This window comes from Lolium rigidum, chromosome 6, assembly GCF_022539505.1.
Source record: "Lolium rigidum isolate FL_2022 chromosome 6, APGP_CSIRO_Lrig_0.1, whole genome shotgun sequence".
NCBI classification, from domain to species: domain Eukaryota; kingdom Viridiplantae; phylum Streptophyta; class Magnoliopsida; order Poales; family Poaceae; genus Lolium; species Lolium rigidum.
Genome location: NC_061513.1, coordinates 89,446,851 through 89,461,906, shown reverse-complemented (window position 1 = coordinate 89,461,906; position 15,056 = coordinate 89,446,851). Strand labels below are relative to the sequence as shown.

Genomic DNA, 15,056 nt, shown 5'->3' with positions numbered 1-15,056 from the left:
CGCACGCACGCAGGCGCCACGCCATTCGCCGCCCCGCCGAGGTTCGATGTGCTGCTAAAAAAAATCTGCCCTTTTGACCCTTCCGTCCCTTTCGTGGGAGCCGTCGCGGGGGTCAAAGCCTTGTCCACGAGCCGAACCTTCGAGGCAGGCGCGGCCGTCCTGATCCGGAGCCCATGAGCGGGTTCGGGGAGACACGCGCGGGCCCACGGTCGGCCCACGTGCCTCGGGCCCGGTATATAGCCGCCTTGGTGGCCAAGGAAGCAATCACACGCACGCCGATTAGATAGCACAGGGGGGAAAGCCTAGAAGGCGGGATTCTCTCTCTGCTGGAAGGTGGTGGACACGAGGCGCTCGTTAGGATGATGATGGCAACGGTGAAGGCCGAGCCGGCGATGGTGGCGGCGGCGGCGGAGGGCAGCGGGCGGAGGGACGCGGAGGCGGACCTCAACCTGCCCCCGGGGTTCCGGTTCCACCCCACCGACGAGGAGCTCGTCGTGCACTACCTCTGCCGGAAGGTGGCCGGGCAGCCGCAGCCCGTCTCCATCATCGCCGAGGTCGACCTCTACAAGTTCGATCCATGGGATCTGCCTGGTGCGCCTGCTTCTCGCTCCCAATTCTGATCAATTCGCCTGCTTTTTTCCTTTCCTGTTTGCGCGTGGTCTCGGCCCCAGCCCACTCCGCGTTTCAGACTTCAGAGCGAATGCGCTAACTTTTCTTCTTCGTGTTCGCGCAGAGAGGGCGCTGTTCGGGAGCAGGGAGTGGTACTTCTTCACGCCGCGGGACCGCAAGTACCCCAACGGCTCGCGCCCCAACCGCTCCGCCGGGACCGGCTACTGGAAGGCCACGGGCGCCGACAAGCCGGTCCCCTCCAGGGACAGCGGCGGGAGGACGGTCGGCATCAAGAAGGCGCTCGTCTTCTACGCCGGGAGGGCGCCCAGGGGCGTCAAGACGGACTGGATCATGCACGAGTACCGCCTCGCCGAAGCCGACCGCGCGCCAGGCAACAAAAAATCCCTCAAGGTAGCCCTCCCTTCAATAATTCCCTGCACCATCTACAAATTTCTCTGCATTGATCGATGCTGACACTCTCTTCCACCTCTTCTACTCAGCTGGACGAATGGGTGCTCTGCCGCCTCTACAACAAGAAGAACAACTGGGACAAGGTGAAGGTGGAGCAGGACATGGCCGCCGTGGCGGCGCCGCCGCACCACCACAGACAGAACGGGGAGGTCATGAACCCACTGGTGGACACCCAGGCCTTGTCAGACAGCTTCCAGACGCACGATTCCTCAGACATCGACAACGGCCCCGCCCTACATCAGCAGCAGCAACAGCACCAGGGCTTCAGCAGGGACATGGCGTCGCAGGGGCAGGCCATGGTGACGGTGAAGGAGGACAACGAGTGGTTCACGGGCCTCAGCATGGACGACATGCACTCCTGCTACATGAGCCAGATGGGGCAGATGGCGAACCCGGCGGCCGCGCCTTGGCAGGACGTCGGCAGCAGCGGCTACCTGCAGTCGATGACCTCGCCGCAGATGAGGATGTGGCAGACGGTCATGCCACCCTTCTGATGAGATGGAACAAGAGGAAGAACAGAGACATCCTGTAAATAAGAGAGTGGGTGGGGGGGGGGGGGGGGGATAGATAATGCTTGAACGTTGAACTATAAGGAGAGAGTAAATTAAGGATTAGAAATTTGGCAAAGCATGATTCTGCAGCATGTGGTGGTAGGTCTGTAGTATGTATTCTTTGGTTTTGATCTTAGGCATTCGATATCCTGCGAAAACATCTCCATTTTTGTCCTCATAATCAAACTAAGTTATTCAGCCCTCGACCAGTCGTAAGTGCATACTCGGTTATTGGGAATTGTTTCTCACTTCATATTTCAGTTTTTTACCCCATTCATCATCTTTTCAATCAAAAAGATATTTGGTGTTTAGCCGAATTTTGTGGCACAGTGATTTCAGATATTGACAGAACTGTAAAACGTTCAGTGCATACATGAGCAGACTACGACTGGACTACCACGCAGCTGTCAGCTAAAGCTGAGATGTGGCCGTGCACTATGTTAGTCTGTGTCATGAGTCATACGAGTTAGCGACGCTTGCAGCCCTACAGCTATAAGATGCCATGAAAATGACAGTGAGCACTAGCATGACAAGCATGGCTCGGATGGCTGTAGGTTGCACAGAGAAAGCAAGTTGTTTTCCCCATAACTGTGTGCACTATCTGTCATCGTCTTAACAACAAAACTTTAAAGCAACTTGCGTCTACTACTCGATATTAATCGAGACTAGGCTACATAGTACCAGCGTTTAGGATATATCAAGTGACAGCTGACAAAACAAGGCACTTGATATTAGCAGGAATATCCTGTAGGATATTGCAGAAAGGTCTTAATAAAGATCACATGCAACGATAAGTTCATGACCATATTATCATTGGTTTGAATGAAGCCACTGGCTGCGCGGCTTTATTGAAGCCACAGGGTAGTAGAGAAAAGAACAGCTAACTGAATAGATACAACTGAAATTCAGGTAAACTCTCACCTCAGAATGAACAGATGCATTGATTACTAACAAGCTGGTGGCAAACCGCCTCATCTTCGATCCAATGTGCTCTTGTATCTGGATTATTAGTATGCACATGCACTAAATTAATGCTATCAGAAAGGTTGTGATTTCAGTACTATAAGAAAAGGTTGCAATGGCTCAATGGCTGAAAGACAACAAGTTATGATGGTGCTTTTTCAAGAAGAAAATTATGACATATTACTTCACACAGCTGCAGATCTTCCACGGTCATATAGAGGTTATATATATGAGAATATGCCAGAAGACACTGTACAAACGGAATTTCTGGAAGCCTGAAACATATGAAATCAAGTATTAAAATGGTGGACACCGATTATACATTGTGAACCAATAATTAAAACATGTAGTCAATATTACCCGCTTTATCAAAAAAGTCAATATAAACACAGTACAAGCTACAAAAGATGGAACGCAGCAAGTGATGCCTAACCAAGTTTAAACAGGTTAAACAAATGTTACAGTTTCTAATTCCAGTCAACAGCCAAGAAATATATTGAAGGTTGCACTTTCAAACACCAAGTTTAAACAGAGGTTGCATTTTCTATTCCAGTTGACACCCTAATGATCTATGGAGAATGTAAATAAACTGGGGAAACATATTACTATGGTGAACAGCAAGAATCTTATTTGTGACTAAATAATTTCTCGCCAACTTATCTAGGCTGGCTGCAAACCGCCCCATCTTCGATCCAGTGTGCTCTTGTAGCTGGATTATTAGTATGCACATGCACTAAATCAATGCTATCAGAAAGATTGCAAGGTTTCAGTGGCAGAAAGAGAATAATATATGATGGTGGTTTGTCAAGAAGAAAATATAACTTCACACAGCTGCAGATCTTGAACAATATATATATGATGGTGGTTTGTCAAGAAAAAAATATAACTTCAGTCACACAGCTGCAGATCTTGAATGCTATAGAGGTTATTATATATATGAGAACATGCCAGTAGGCACTGCACAAATGGAATTGCTGCAAGCCTGAAGTACAAGTATTGGAAATATTTTTTATATTGAGATCTGAAACATTTTAAATCAAGTATTAATATGGTGGACATTGATTAATTATACATTGTCAACGAATAATTTAACTTGTAGTCAATAAATAAAGAATACAACAAGTGATTATGCCTATCCAGGTTTAACAGGTTAAATAAAGGTTGCACTTTCTAATTCCAGTCAACAGCCAAGCGATCTATTGAGAATATAAACAAAGGTTGCACTTTCTACTTCCAGTTGACAGCCAAGAAATATATTAAAGGTTGCACTTTCAAACACCAAGATTAAACAGAGGTTGCACTTTCTAATTCCAGTCGACGCCCAAATGATCTTATTGAGAATGTAAATAAACTGGGGAAAGATAGTACTATGGTGAGTAGTCAGAATCTTATTTCTGAGTAATAATTTCTCTCCAACTTATCTAGCAGTTACTCCACAACAACCTCTTCTGTGTTTCTTGTCGTTGATCAATTTCAAACGATTTTCATCTTTACCACTCTCTGCGAGTTACTTTGAGAGACACAGAACCACCTCTTGAGCCAACAGCAGCTGACGCCTTGGCAAGCTCTCGGCCTGCAAGCCACGCCTGTATCATTGATTCAGTCTTCTCCTCGGGTGGAAAGCCCTTGGCTTTCATTTCCTCGTAATACTTTGCTGCCTCCTCTAGCTTCCCGTTCAAGAACAACCCATGTATCAACACAATGTATGCACTCCGATCAGGGCTCAGCCCGTTCGCAGGCATTGCGTTCCACAGTTTTTCCACGCTGTCATGCTGCTTCCACCGACAGAACTTCCTGATCAACATAATGTAAGTGTCAATCTCCGGCTCGCAGTGCATAGTCTTCATCTTATCCAGCAGCTCAAACACCTCATCGGGGCTCGCAGCCACATCAAACAATGCATGGAACGTCCTCACCGACGCCAGTAGCCCCCTTCCGACCATCTCATCGAACATTTCCCTTGCCTCCTTGACCCGGCGAGCCTTGCAGAGAGGCTTGATCAGGGAGTTGTAAGTGGCCGTGTCCGGCGCAACCCCTTTCTCCTCCATGCTCCGGACAAGCGCCCTCGCCTCGTCCACGCACTGCCCCTTGGTGAGCTTGTGCACGACCGCGTTGTAAACTCTCCGGTCCGGCACAACGCCAGCGTCCTTCATGCGGTTAAACAGCTTCAACACCGTGTCCAGGCTCCCGGCCCTCGAGAAGCAGGAGATCATGCTGCCGTACGACACCACGTCCCTCTCGATGCCCCGGACCTCCATGGCGGTCCAGAACCGCTTGGCCTCCCGCGCGCTGCAGACCGCGCCGCACCACCCGTTGAGCACGATGTTGAAGCTCTTGGTCTCGAACGGGAACTCCTCCTCGCTGGACAGGAGCAGGTGCTCCGCGTCCCTGACGTTCTTGTGCCGGCAGAGGGCGCTCAGGAGGCCCTGGAACTGCGCGAGGCCCGGCTCGAAGCCGAACCCCCGGAGCGAGCGGAAGGCCGCGATGGCGCTAGCCACGTCGCGCGCGGCGCAGTAGCGGCGGATGAGCAGGAGCACCGCCCGCGGGGACGCGAGGGACCTGCGCCGCATTTCGTCGAGCAGCGCCCGCGCGTCGTCGAAGCGGCGGTGCCGGGCCAGGATGGCGAGCATGGAGTGGCACGCGTGGCGGCCGGGGGTGTAGTCGGGACGCGCGGACGCCCAGCGGAAGGCCGCGTGCGCGGCCGCCCAGCTGTTGCGGAGGCGGGAGAGCGCGGCTACCACGAGCGTCTCGGAGGGCGCGGCGCCGCACTGCTGCAGGAGGTCCCTGGCGCGCGTGGCGTCCGTGTGGGAGCACTCGGTTGCCGCGACGACGGCGTCCACGCCGCGGGACACGTCCGGCGGGAGGTTCTGCTGGTCCGGGAAGGAGAAGGGGTCGTCCTCCCCCTCGCTGTCGCCGGCGCCGCCGTCGGCACCGGGTTCTCTCCATGTGGAGAGGCGCGAGGGTCTGAGCGGGCGGAGCGGGCTGGAGAAACCGGGGGATGAGAGGCGCGTGATTGCTCCGGCGAGAGCTCTGCGCAACATGGAGGAGGAGCGAGGACGCCGAGGAGTGATTTGTGTCAGCACAACAATGTTCACTCGGAAAAGGCAAGCAGAGCACAAGCGCAAAGTAAACTGTTCGTTTCGTCTTGAGGCCAAGGCGATTTCCAGTGAAGCCGCTGCGAGCGACCTTCTCTCTAGACAAGGTATGCAGAGATGGCCTCTCTCGATTGCACTATCATTCATTCAGGTGACATCGTCTAGGTAGACACCATAGCCGCTGGGTAGGGTTTAAGCAAGACTAGCTAGCCACCTCCGGCCATGGCACGGTTCTCCCCTCACATCTCGCGGCAGGGAAGCCCACCCCTCCACTCCCCCGCCGCCGCCGCCGCCGCCGCTGCGCACGTCCACAGCCTAGTCGCCCTCCTCCTGAAGCACCAATCCGCTCGTCGCCCGCTCCTCCAGATCCACGCCCAGCTCATCGCCCACCAGGTGTTCGACCGGCGTCCCACGCCGTGGCACACCCTCCTCAAGGCCTACTCCCGCGGCCCCTTCCCGCAGGAGGCGCTGCACCTCTTCCGAGCCTCCCGCCGGCACGCGGCCGACGACACCTACGCCTTCACCTTCGCCCTCGGAGCCTGCGCCAGGCTGGCGTGCCCCCAAGCCGGCGCGCAGCTGCACGGGCTCGCGGTCCGGAACGGGTTCGCGTTCCACGCCCACGTGCACACCGCCCTCACCAGCGCGTACCTCGCGTGCGGGCGCCTGGCGGACGCCCGGGCGGCGTTCGACGAGATGCCGGCGAAGAACGCGGTCTCCTGGAACGTGATGATCACCGGGCTTGCTGCTCGGGGCAAAGCCGAGCACGCCAGGCTGCTCTTCGAGCGGATGCCGTGTAGGAACGTTGTCTCGTGGACCGGGATGATAGATGGCTACACGCGGTCTTCTCGCCATGCGGAGGCCGCCGATCTTTTCCGCCGCATGATGGCGGAAGGCGTTAGCCCGAGCGAGATAACCGTTTTGGCGGTTGTGCCTGCAGTGACCAGTATTGGAAGGGTTCTTTTGGGCGAGGCCCTGCATTGCTTTTGTGAGAAGACGGGTCTTCTCGTGCTGGATGTCCGAGTCGGGAATTCGCTCATAGATTTGTATGCCAAGATCGGGTCGATACAGAACTCGCTGAAGGTTTTCAACGAGATGATGGACAGGAGAAACTTGGTGTCGTGGACGTCGATAATTTCGGGTTTCGCGATGCACGGGTTGTCAGCTGAGGCAGTTGAGCTGTTTGCAGAGATGAGACGAGCAGGCATCGCACCGAACAGGATCACTTTCTTGAGCGTTCTCAATGCTTGCAGCCATGGAGGGCTAGTGGAGCAAGGGGTCGCGTTTTTCAAAAGCATGGTTTACGAATACAATATAAATCCAGAGATCAAGCATTTTGGGTGTATCATAGACATGCTAGGTAGGGCTGGACGGTTATGTGAGGCTGAGCAAGTAATAAGTGGGTTGCCTATGGAGGTTAATTCGGTCGTGTGGAGGACACTGCTGGGTTGCTGCAGTAAGTATGGAGAAGTGGAGATGGGGGAGAGGGCGATGAAGAAGATACTAGAAATCGAGACAGAATCTGGAGGTGATTTTGTGGTGGTATCCAATATGCTTACTGAGCATGGTAGGTTTAGTGACGCCGAAAGGGCACGGAAGCTAGTAGATGAGAGGAATGCTGTTAAGGTTCCTGGGCTTGCTTTGGTTGGTGCGAGTCAATAAGTTAGAACCAAATCGTGGGAAGAAGCTCTCACAGTTGAAGAATATTTGTTCCATCACTAGAATTGTATCTCCCTATATACTACCAAATGTGATCTCCCTACTTTATGGTGGGTACATTTTGTTCTTTTACCCTTTATATTTCATGCAGAGTTAACATAGTAACTAATAATTCAGTTTATTTCTTCTTCCCTGATGAATGATTGTTGAATGATAAGTATAACCTTTGTTTTAAACACAACCATCTCCTTATCCACTCTTTGCTTTTTTTTATGTATGTTAATAAGCATCAACATCATATGCTCGTATGTTCCACCTTCAAAATGACCAGCTCACAGTATTATCTTTTGTCGCTTTTATACTAATTTGCAGTATTATGTTCTGTTGCTGTTTCACTTATCTTGTTAATCCCTTGCAGGAAGCACATGTGTTGAATGGGAAGTGCAGTACTGCTTTTCCCCTCACTGGCTCACAGTTCATGGGAAATTCCAGTTTTCTTTCAGCATTGTAATCATAAAAGCAATGAAAAAGCTTCATGGCCATCTCATTGTTTCTGGGCTGCACAACTGCCAATATGCAATGTCCAAGATTCTCAGATTTTATGCTGTTCTGCAACCAGATTTGGTTTCTGCTCATAAAGTATATGGGCAGATTGAAGCACCAACAACTTATCTTTGTAATATCATACTCAGAGGACTTACTCAAAGTAATGCGCCAGAAGATGCAATTGCTTTCTACAAGAAGGCTCGAGGAGAAGGTATGGTGCCAGACAACCTGACATTTCCATTTGTAGTGAAGGCTTGTGGAAGATTTAATGCTCTTAAGGAAGGGAAACAGTTGCACAACCATGTACTGAAATATGGGCTTCTTTCCGATATCTTCGTTTCCAATTCGCTGATTCATCTGTATGCTGCTTGTGGTGATTTGTGCTGTGCGAGATCTGTCTTTGATGAGATGCTAGTTGTGGATGTAGTATCCTGGAATTCTTTGATATGTGGATATAGCCAGTACAATCAACCGAAAGAGGTTTTAACGTTATTCAAGTTGATGCATGATGGAGGAGTAAAAGCTGATAAGATTACTATGGTCAAGGTTGTTTCTGCATGCACTCGTCTAGCAGATTGGAGCATGGCAGATTGCTTGGTTAGGTACATAGAGGATTACTGCATAGAGGTGGATGTTTACTTGGGTAATACTTTGATTGATTACTATGGCAGGCGTGGGCAGCTGCAATCAGCAGAAAAGGTTTTCTTTAACATGAAGGACAGGAACGCCGTGACACTGAACACAATGATCACCGCGTATTCAAAAGGAGGAAATCTGGTTTCGGCAAGAAAGTTATTCGAGGAAATTCCCAACAAAGATCTGATCGCATGGAGCTCGATGATATCTGGATATTCACAAGCTAGCCAGTTCTCCGATGCTCTGGAACTCTTCAGGCAGATGCAGAGAGCCCAGGTGAAACCAGATGCAATTGTGATCACAAGTGTACTTTCCGCCTGCGGGCACTTGGGCACGCTTGATCTTGGTAGGTGGATTCATGAATATGTGAGGAGAAACAAGATCGAAGCTGACACCATTATGCACAATTCCCTGATTGACATGTATGCAAAATGTGGAAGTACCAAGGAAGCATTGCAAATCTTCAAAGAAATGAAAGAGAAGGACACCTTGTCATGGAACTCGATCATACTAGGCCTGGCGAATAATGGCGGCGAAGAGGATGCTCTGAATGTGTTTCGGGCTATGCTCGCTAAAGGATTCAGGCCGAACGGAGTCACATTCCTCGGAGTGCTTATCGCATGCGCCAACGCCGAGCTTGTCGAGGAAGGGCTTGACTACTTCGATAGCATGAAGTCGGTTCACAACATGGAACCACAGATGAGGCACTACGGTTGCGTCGTCGATCTCCTCGGCCGTGCTGGTCAGTTGGAGAAGGCACTGAGATTCATCGCTGAGATGCATGTGGTTCCTGACCCTGTCGTTTACAGGATACTGCTGGGAGCATGCAAGACACATGGTGATTTAGCCACTGCTGAGGTGGTCACCAAGAAGCTCAATGAGTTGGATGCTGGTAACAGCGGGAACTACATGTTGCTGAGCAACACATATGCCAGCGCTGATAGATGGAGTGATGCCATGGAGGTCAGGCAGTGGATGGAAGATACTCGTGTGAGGAAATCACCCGCTTGTAGTGTCATCGACTGCTGACCCAGTTAGCATGAGTTGTACTTAGGTAGTTTCTCGGACCGGTAACAATACTGCTACATTGTTATTTTGGCATATGAATGCAATTAATTGTTTCGATGTGAATAATATAAAAGTCCATTTTTTCTATGTTACCAAAAGGATTTGTGATAATTATATTCCAAGGAATGTAATCAATTCCTTCTGATTTTGCCCTTACAAATTTCTCCTCCAACACAGGATGCAGTGTAGCGACCTGACGTCTGCCAACATTTCCTCATAGAATTGTTCCACGGCAACATCAGTGAGCAATGTTGCTATTTCTTGTCACAGGATGAAGACCAGTACGGGAGGCTGGTGAGTTCCCGTAAACAGCAGAGCTGCTTATGCTTAATGGGAAATCCATCTCTTTGGGGCTGACGGCAATAAGAAAACTTGCAAACTGATAACACCTAACATAAGTTCCAATTACCATACCCAGTGCTTGTTTTTATCTGTATGTTGTTAATAAGCATCAAGAGCATGCCCATATTTTTCACCTTCAAAAAGACTAGTTCGGGGTATTGCTTTTTGTCGCTTGTGTACTAGTTAACAGAATTATTTTGTTGATGTTTTACTTATCTTGTTAATCCCTTGGAGGAAGCAGATTTGTTAAAATACATGTGCTGTACCACCTTCCCCTCACTGGCCCACAGTTCATGAAAAAATCCAGTTTTCTTTCACCATTGTGATCATGGAAGCCATTAAATGGCTTCATGGCTGTCTCATTGTTTCTGGGCACTACCAATCTGTAATGTCTAAGATTCTCAGATTTTATGCTGTTCTGCAACCAGATTTGGTTTTTTGATCATAAAGTATATGGGCAGATTGAAGCACCAACAACTTATCTTTGGAATATCATACTCAGGGGGCTTGCTCAAAGTAATGCACCAGAAGATGCAATTGCTTTCTACAGGAAGGCTCGAGGAAAAGGTATGAAGCCAGACAACCTGACATTTCCATTTGTAGTGAAGGTTTGTGCAAGGATTAATGCTCTTAAGGAAGGGGCAGAGATGCATAACCATGTGCTGAAATATGGCCTTCTTTCCGATATCTTCGTTTCCAGTTCGCTGATTCATCTGTATGCTGCTTGTGGTGATTTGTGCTGTGCAAGATCTGTCTTTGATGAGATGCTAGTGAAGGATGTGGTATCCTGGTGTGTTAACGTTATTCAAGTTGATGTAGGATGGGGGAGTGAAAGCAGATAAGGTTACCATGGCCAAGGTTGTCTCTGCATGCACTCGTCTAGGAGATTGGAGCATGGCAGATTGCTTGGTAGGTACATAGAGGTTTACTGCTTAGAGGTGGATATTTACTTGGGTAATACTTTGATAGTAGTACATTACTATGACAGGCAAGATTACTGCATAGAGGTGGATATTTACTTGGGTAATACTTTGATACATTACTATGACAGGCATGGACAATCAGCGGAAAGAATTTTCCATAATATCAAGGACAGGAATGTTGTGACACTGAACGTGATTATCACAGCATATGCAAAAGGAGGGGACATGGTCTCGGAAAGAAAACTATTTGAGGAAATTCCTAACAAAGATCTGATCTCATGGAGCTCTATGATGTCTAGATGTTCACAAGCTAGTCAGTTCTCTGATGCTCTGGAACTCTTCAGGCAGATGCAGAGAGCCCAGGTGAAACCATATTTGAGGGAATTCCTAACAAAGATCTGATCTCATGGAGCTATATGATCCCTTGCTAAATTTTCTTGGAGGGTCTTCCATCTAACTTTGCTCAATTCTTCGCTTAGTTCGCTATCCTTTTGAATATTTAGGGGCAGCTCCGTAGGCTAATCTGGATACTTTTTGTATTGCGCAGTCTTGGGATCTTTGGAATGTCCGAAATAAGCTTCCCCCAATCGCCCCCAGACTCCCCAAGGAAATAGAATAGCAAACCCCAGCTAGCGCGGAATCTAATCAAGATGCCGCCGCCGCCGCCGCCGCCGGTCACCGATGGCAGCTGCACTCTCTTCCGATGCTTCTGCTGCTGGCGTCGTCGGTGTTCTCCACGGATCCCGCGCGTCGCCCCTGGCAGGGACTACGTGTGCATACCGGCTGGCGCGGATGACCGCCCCGCGTGGTCGCTGCTCGTAGGCTTCCGGGCAGACTCCGGCCTCCGCCTACACCGGTTCCGCGTCGCACCGTCTGGTCGCATCCTCGGCCGGAGCAACGACGCCCTCGAGATCTTCCACCACTTCGACAACGATTGCGCCGCCCCCACCTGGGGCGCAAACGCCACGCTAAGTCCCGACGGCCGCTCCCTGTGCATCTTCTGTTCGAAACGGCTTGTCGATGCTGAGTCGAAAGTCGTATCCGCCCCAGTTCTCGAGCTGCAGCTGCAGGACGACAAGAAAACCATCACCCAGCTCCCTACCGTGCTGCTAGGACGCCTCATGGATTGCAGCCCAGTCACGGCCGGCGGTGACATCTGGGCACCCTACTTCCACCTGATTCCTCACTCGCCATGCCGCCTCGTCATGCAACGCCTCGACAGGGGCGATGGCAGGTGGGTGGTGGCCGGCACCATCGAATTCCCTTACGAGATGGAAAACCCCATGAAGTGGGGTGGCAGCATCTTCCAGGGACACGCCGTTATACATGACACCATCTTGGTGTCGCTGCGACCAGCTCACCTGCTCTTCAGCTTCAGTTGCTCCACCTGCACCTGGACGGCCATCACCACGATCACCAACAGAACTACTACAAGCAAGAATCCCTCCTTTGGTACCAGAAGCGAGAACACCTCCACTAGCAAAGATACTACTCGCTTGGATACAGCGGTTTCGTCCTCTGCCCCTATAAATCCAAGCCCAGGGAGTAGCAGCAAGAACATCTCCCGTGACAACACTACCAGCAGCATAAACACGTCCAGTGGCAGCACTACCCTATCCGGTGGCACCACCAGGGTTGGCAAGTATGTTCCTATCCGTGACCGCGGTGTATATGTCGAAGAAGATGATGCCATTTACTTCCTCCAGAAATCCACCATCTATGCCTACAAGCTGCATGGCCGTGGTCAGGGTCAGCAACCGCTGGTAGAGCTGAAGCCGCCTACCAAGATCGATTCTGTTTGTCCTTTCTATCCTGATGGCTTTGGCTTACTCACACATCTGGGTGGCAGAGTCATGTGCTCCGTCTGGATCAGCGTGGCGCGTGACTGCTCATGTGACAAGTATCATGTAATCATCTCCACCTTTCAAGTAAAATATGGCAGCGCTGGCATCGCCAATGGCATTGAGATCTTGCATTCCACCTGTCGCCAGTTAGACATGTTCCCGTGCAAGCCTACTGTACTACCCGTCCATGAATTCTGCTTTCTTCAGTAAGTGTATTATTTTCATTGGTTGTTGCTGTTAGTTACTAGTCAAATGTTGTCACTTAAAAGAATATAATCATGGCAATATCTCAACTAGGGAGTATGAGTACAACCACGAGAATGCCATGGCACCTCCGAGGCTACTTGAGGGCATTGAAGATTCAACCAGCTACGATGCCGAAGATTCCTCTGAGATGCTTGCTTGTTGCAGGTTAACAAACCTTCGATCAATCTTGCATATGTCCAGTTAGTTTGTATACATATTCCATGCATGACACGTGTGATCTTTGTGTTATAAATTGTTGCAGGAAGTTTTTATATAAACCGTCGTTCCCAAGATGCTATGTGCTTCGCGAGCCTGCTTGTCGGATTAACAGAGATCTATATATTGTGTGCCAAGCTGGCTCTCGTTTGATTGCGTATCGGACTGAGATCGTAGACGGAAGGTTACTGCCCAGTTGCAACTACATTCCTCTCAGGCTGCATCTTGGTATGAACATAATTATGCGTGATAGTCACACATCTCGGTGGCAGAGTCAAGTGATGCAACAGCCTTCTCTGAGGTATTTCATGGTCAGGAGTTTAACAAACATCTATGCTGTGTCGTACAAACCAGATGACATCTGTGAGTTTGAACTTAGTAGGCCATCTTCCAATTTGCTTAAAACTTCAAGGCCTGCTGGTGTTTGTTTTGCGGTGGTTCTTCATGTAGGTCATCGCATTGTTGCTGTCACTCATTCTCTCGAAGTTTACCTATTTGTGCCTCCGACATCCAGGTTTTGTGCTCTTACAGACTGTTGGAAGCATCGCAAGACAAGTCGTCCTGATCATTTTTTGAACAGGACATTTGATCTGTCAGGATATGTTGTCTTGGGTGCTGATACCTTCATAGTTTCTGACAACAAAACATGCAGGTGTTTTCTGCTTAACCTGAATGTCAGAGAATGGGAAGATGTTTTACCTGATGTTGAAAGTAGGACCTTGCTATTTCATGATCCGCTTATCTATGGAAGGCAACGTTTAAATGGGAGATCCATATATTTTGCTGGTTATATCTACTCATGCACAAATTGGGGCCTTGTTGCTTATGACTTTCATGATGGCCTCCTCCACGATGAAATCAGTTTGCCATTTTCATGGCGTAAGACTACTTGGGAGGGTGAAAGCATGTGCTTGGATTTTGTTGGTGCGGAGCAAGGTGCAGTTGTATTTTGTGTAGTGCAAGGTGATAATTTATTTCTCACTTGCCCTATCTCTAATTATGGTTTTATTAAGATCCTGAAAGATGTGTTTAACCTTTAATGTGATTGTTGTGCTAGGTGAATGTTTCTCTGGTCCTCACGGCCAGGATGTGTATGTCACCATTGTCCAAGTTAAAACGACAAAAACGCCTGTTGGTAAATTTAGACCAGAGAGTATCGATCACGTGGATATTGCTACATGTTTAATTCCGCTTGAAGACGGGGTGGTCAGTACTAGGAGCTGTTTTTCAGTCGAGCATTGATTCGTGGTGCTTCATTATTTCTATATCACACGTGTTCTCAATGCACTGTAATATTTATAACACGCTGTATCTATTCTGAAGCCCCTTGACGATGCTAGCTGACTGTATCTGAACATGTGCATCATGTATTCACATTTTGGAAGATGTGAGACGGCTTGGCCTTTGAACTGACGTTTATATTGAGACGCAGGCTGTAATTTTGCTCTCTCTTGTGCAATTCCTTTTTGGCTATGCTCTACATTGAGACGTTTACATAGAGACACAGGCTTTTTTTTTGTAGTGCCATTGATGCCTACATGTATGTGTAGATGCAGAACGCACCTTCCCCTTGCTCTGGCACTTGACAACCTCTGTGGTCTCTAATCTCATTGCCATGGTGCTTGAGAACCCCTCACTAGTAAGAATTAGCCACGTGTGAATTTTACCTGATGATCATGGACCCCCACACGCGACTGCTAGCAGGCCAATTGTAACAATGTGTAGTCTAGTGCGGTGTGAGGATGTTACTACTATGTTTACTGGTTGCGTGCTCGGCCCGCATGCACCAGTGTAATGTGCATGCTACCGGGTTTTTTTCCTAGATTTATTTCTTTGTGTCGCGTATTTCAGCAGGTGTGACAACATATTTAGACATGAATATATACATTT

At 49.3% G+C, this 15,056-nt stretch overlaps 5 protein-coding genes across 5 annotated transcripts; 4 read left to right on the top strand and 1 right to left on the bottom strand.

Moving 5' to 3' along the window:
- Positions 1–359: 359 nt before the first annotated feature.
- On the top strand, positions 360–1,707 carry LOC124665544 (NAC domain-containing protein 68-like). Its single transcript, XM_047202944.1, has 3 exons — positions 360–591; positions 734–1,020; positions 1,110–1,707. Exons 1-3 carry the CDS (start codon positions 360–362, stop codon positions 1,572–1,574), a joined length of 984 nt encoding a protein of 327 aa, XP_047058900.1. The 3' UTR covers positions 1,575–1,707.
- A 2,134-nt stretch (positions 1,708–3,841) lies between these two features.
- Positions 3,842–5,635, bottom strand: LOC124662935 (pentatricopeptide repeat-containing protein At5g15010, mitochondrial-like). The gene has a single exon (XM_047200714.1). It carries the CDS (start codon positions 5,633–5,635, stop codon positions 4,085–4,087), a length of 1,551 nt encoding a protein of 516 aa, XP_047056670.1. The 3' UTR covers positions 3,842–4,084.
- Positions 5,634–9,660, top strand: LOC124662934 (pentatricopeptide repeat-containing protein At1g31430-like). Its single transcript, XM_047200713.1, has 2 exons — positions 5,634–5,796; positions 7,764–9,660. The coding sequence occupies exons 1-2, from the start codon at positions 5,634–5,636 to the stop codon at positions 9,554–9,556; spliced, it is 1,956 nt and encodes a 651-aa protein (XP_047056669.1). The 3' UTR covers positions 9,557–9,660.
- LOC124659870 (pentatricopeptide repeat-containing protein At1g09220, mitochondrial-like) lies at positions 5,912–7,348 on the top strand. The gene has a single exon (XM_047197690.1). It carries the CDS (start codon positions 5,912–5,914, stop codon positions 7,346–7,348), a length of 1,437 nt encoding a protein of 478 aa, XP_047053646.1.
- Positions 9,661–11,510: 1,850 nt separating the features above from the next.
- On the top strand, positions 11,511–14,481 carry LOC124662933. Its single transcript, XM_047200712.1, has 5 exons — positions 11,511–12,910; positions 13,002–13,115; positions 13,213–13,680; positions 13,819–14,129; positions 14,224–14,481. The coding sequence occupies exons 1-5, from the start codon at positions 11,511–11,513 to the stop codon at positions 14,406–14,408; spliced, it is 2,478 nt and encodes an 825-aa protein (XP_047056668.1). The 3' UTR covers positions 14,409–14,481.
- Positions 14,482–15,056: the final 575 nt, after the last annotated feature.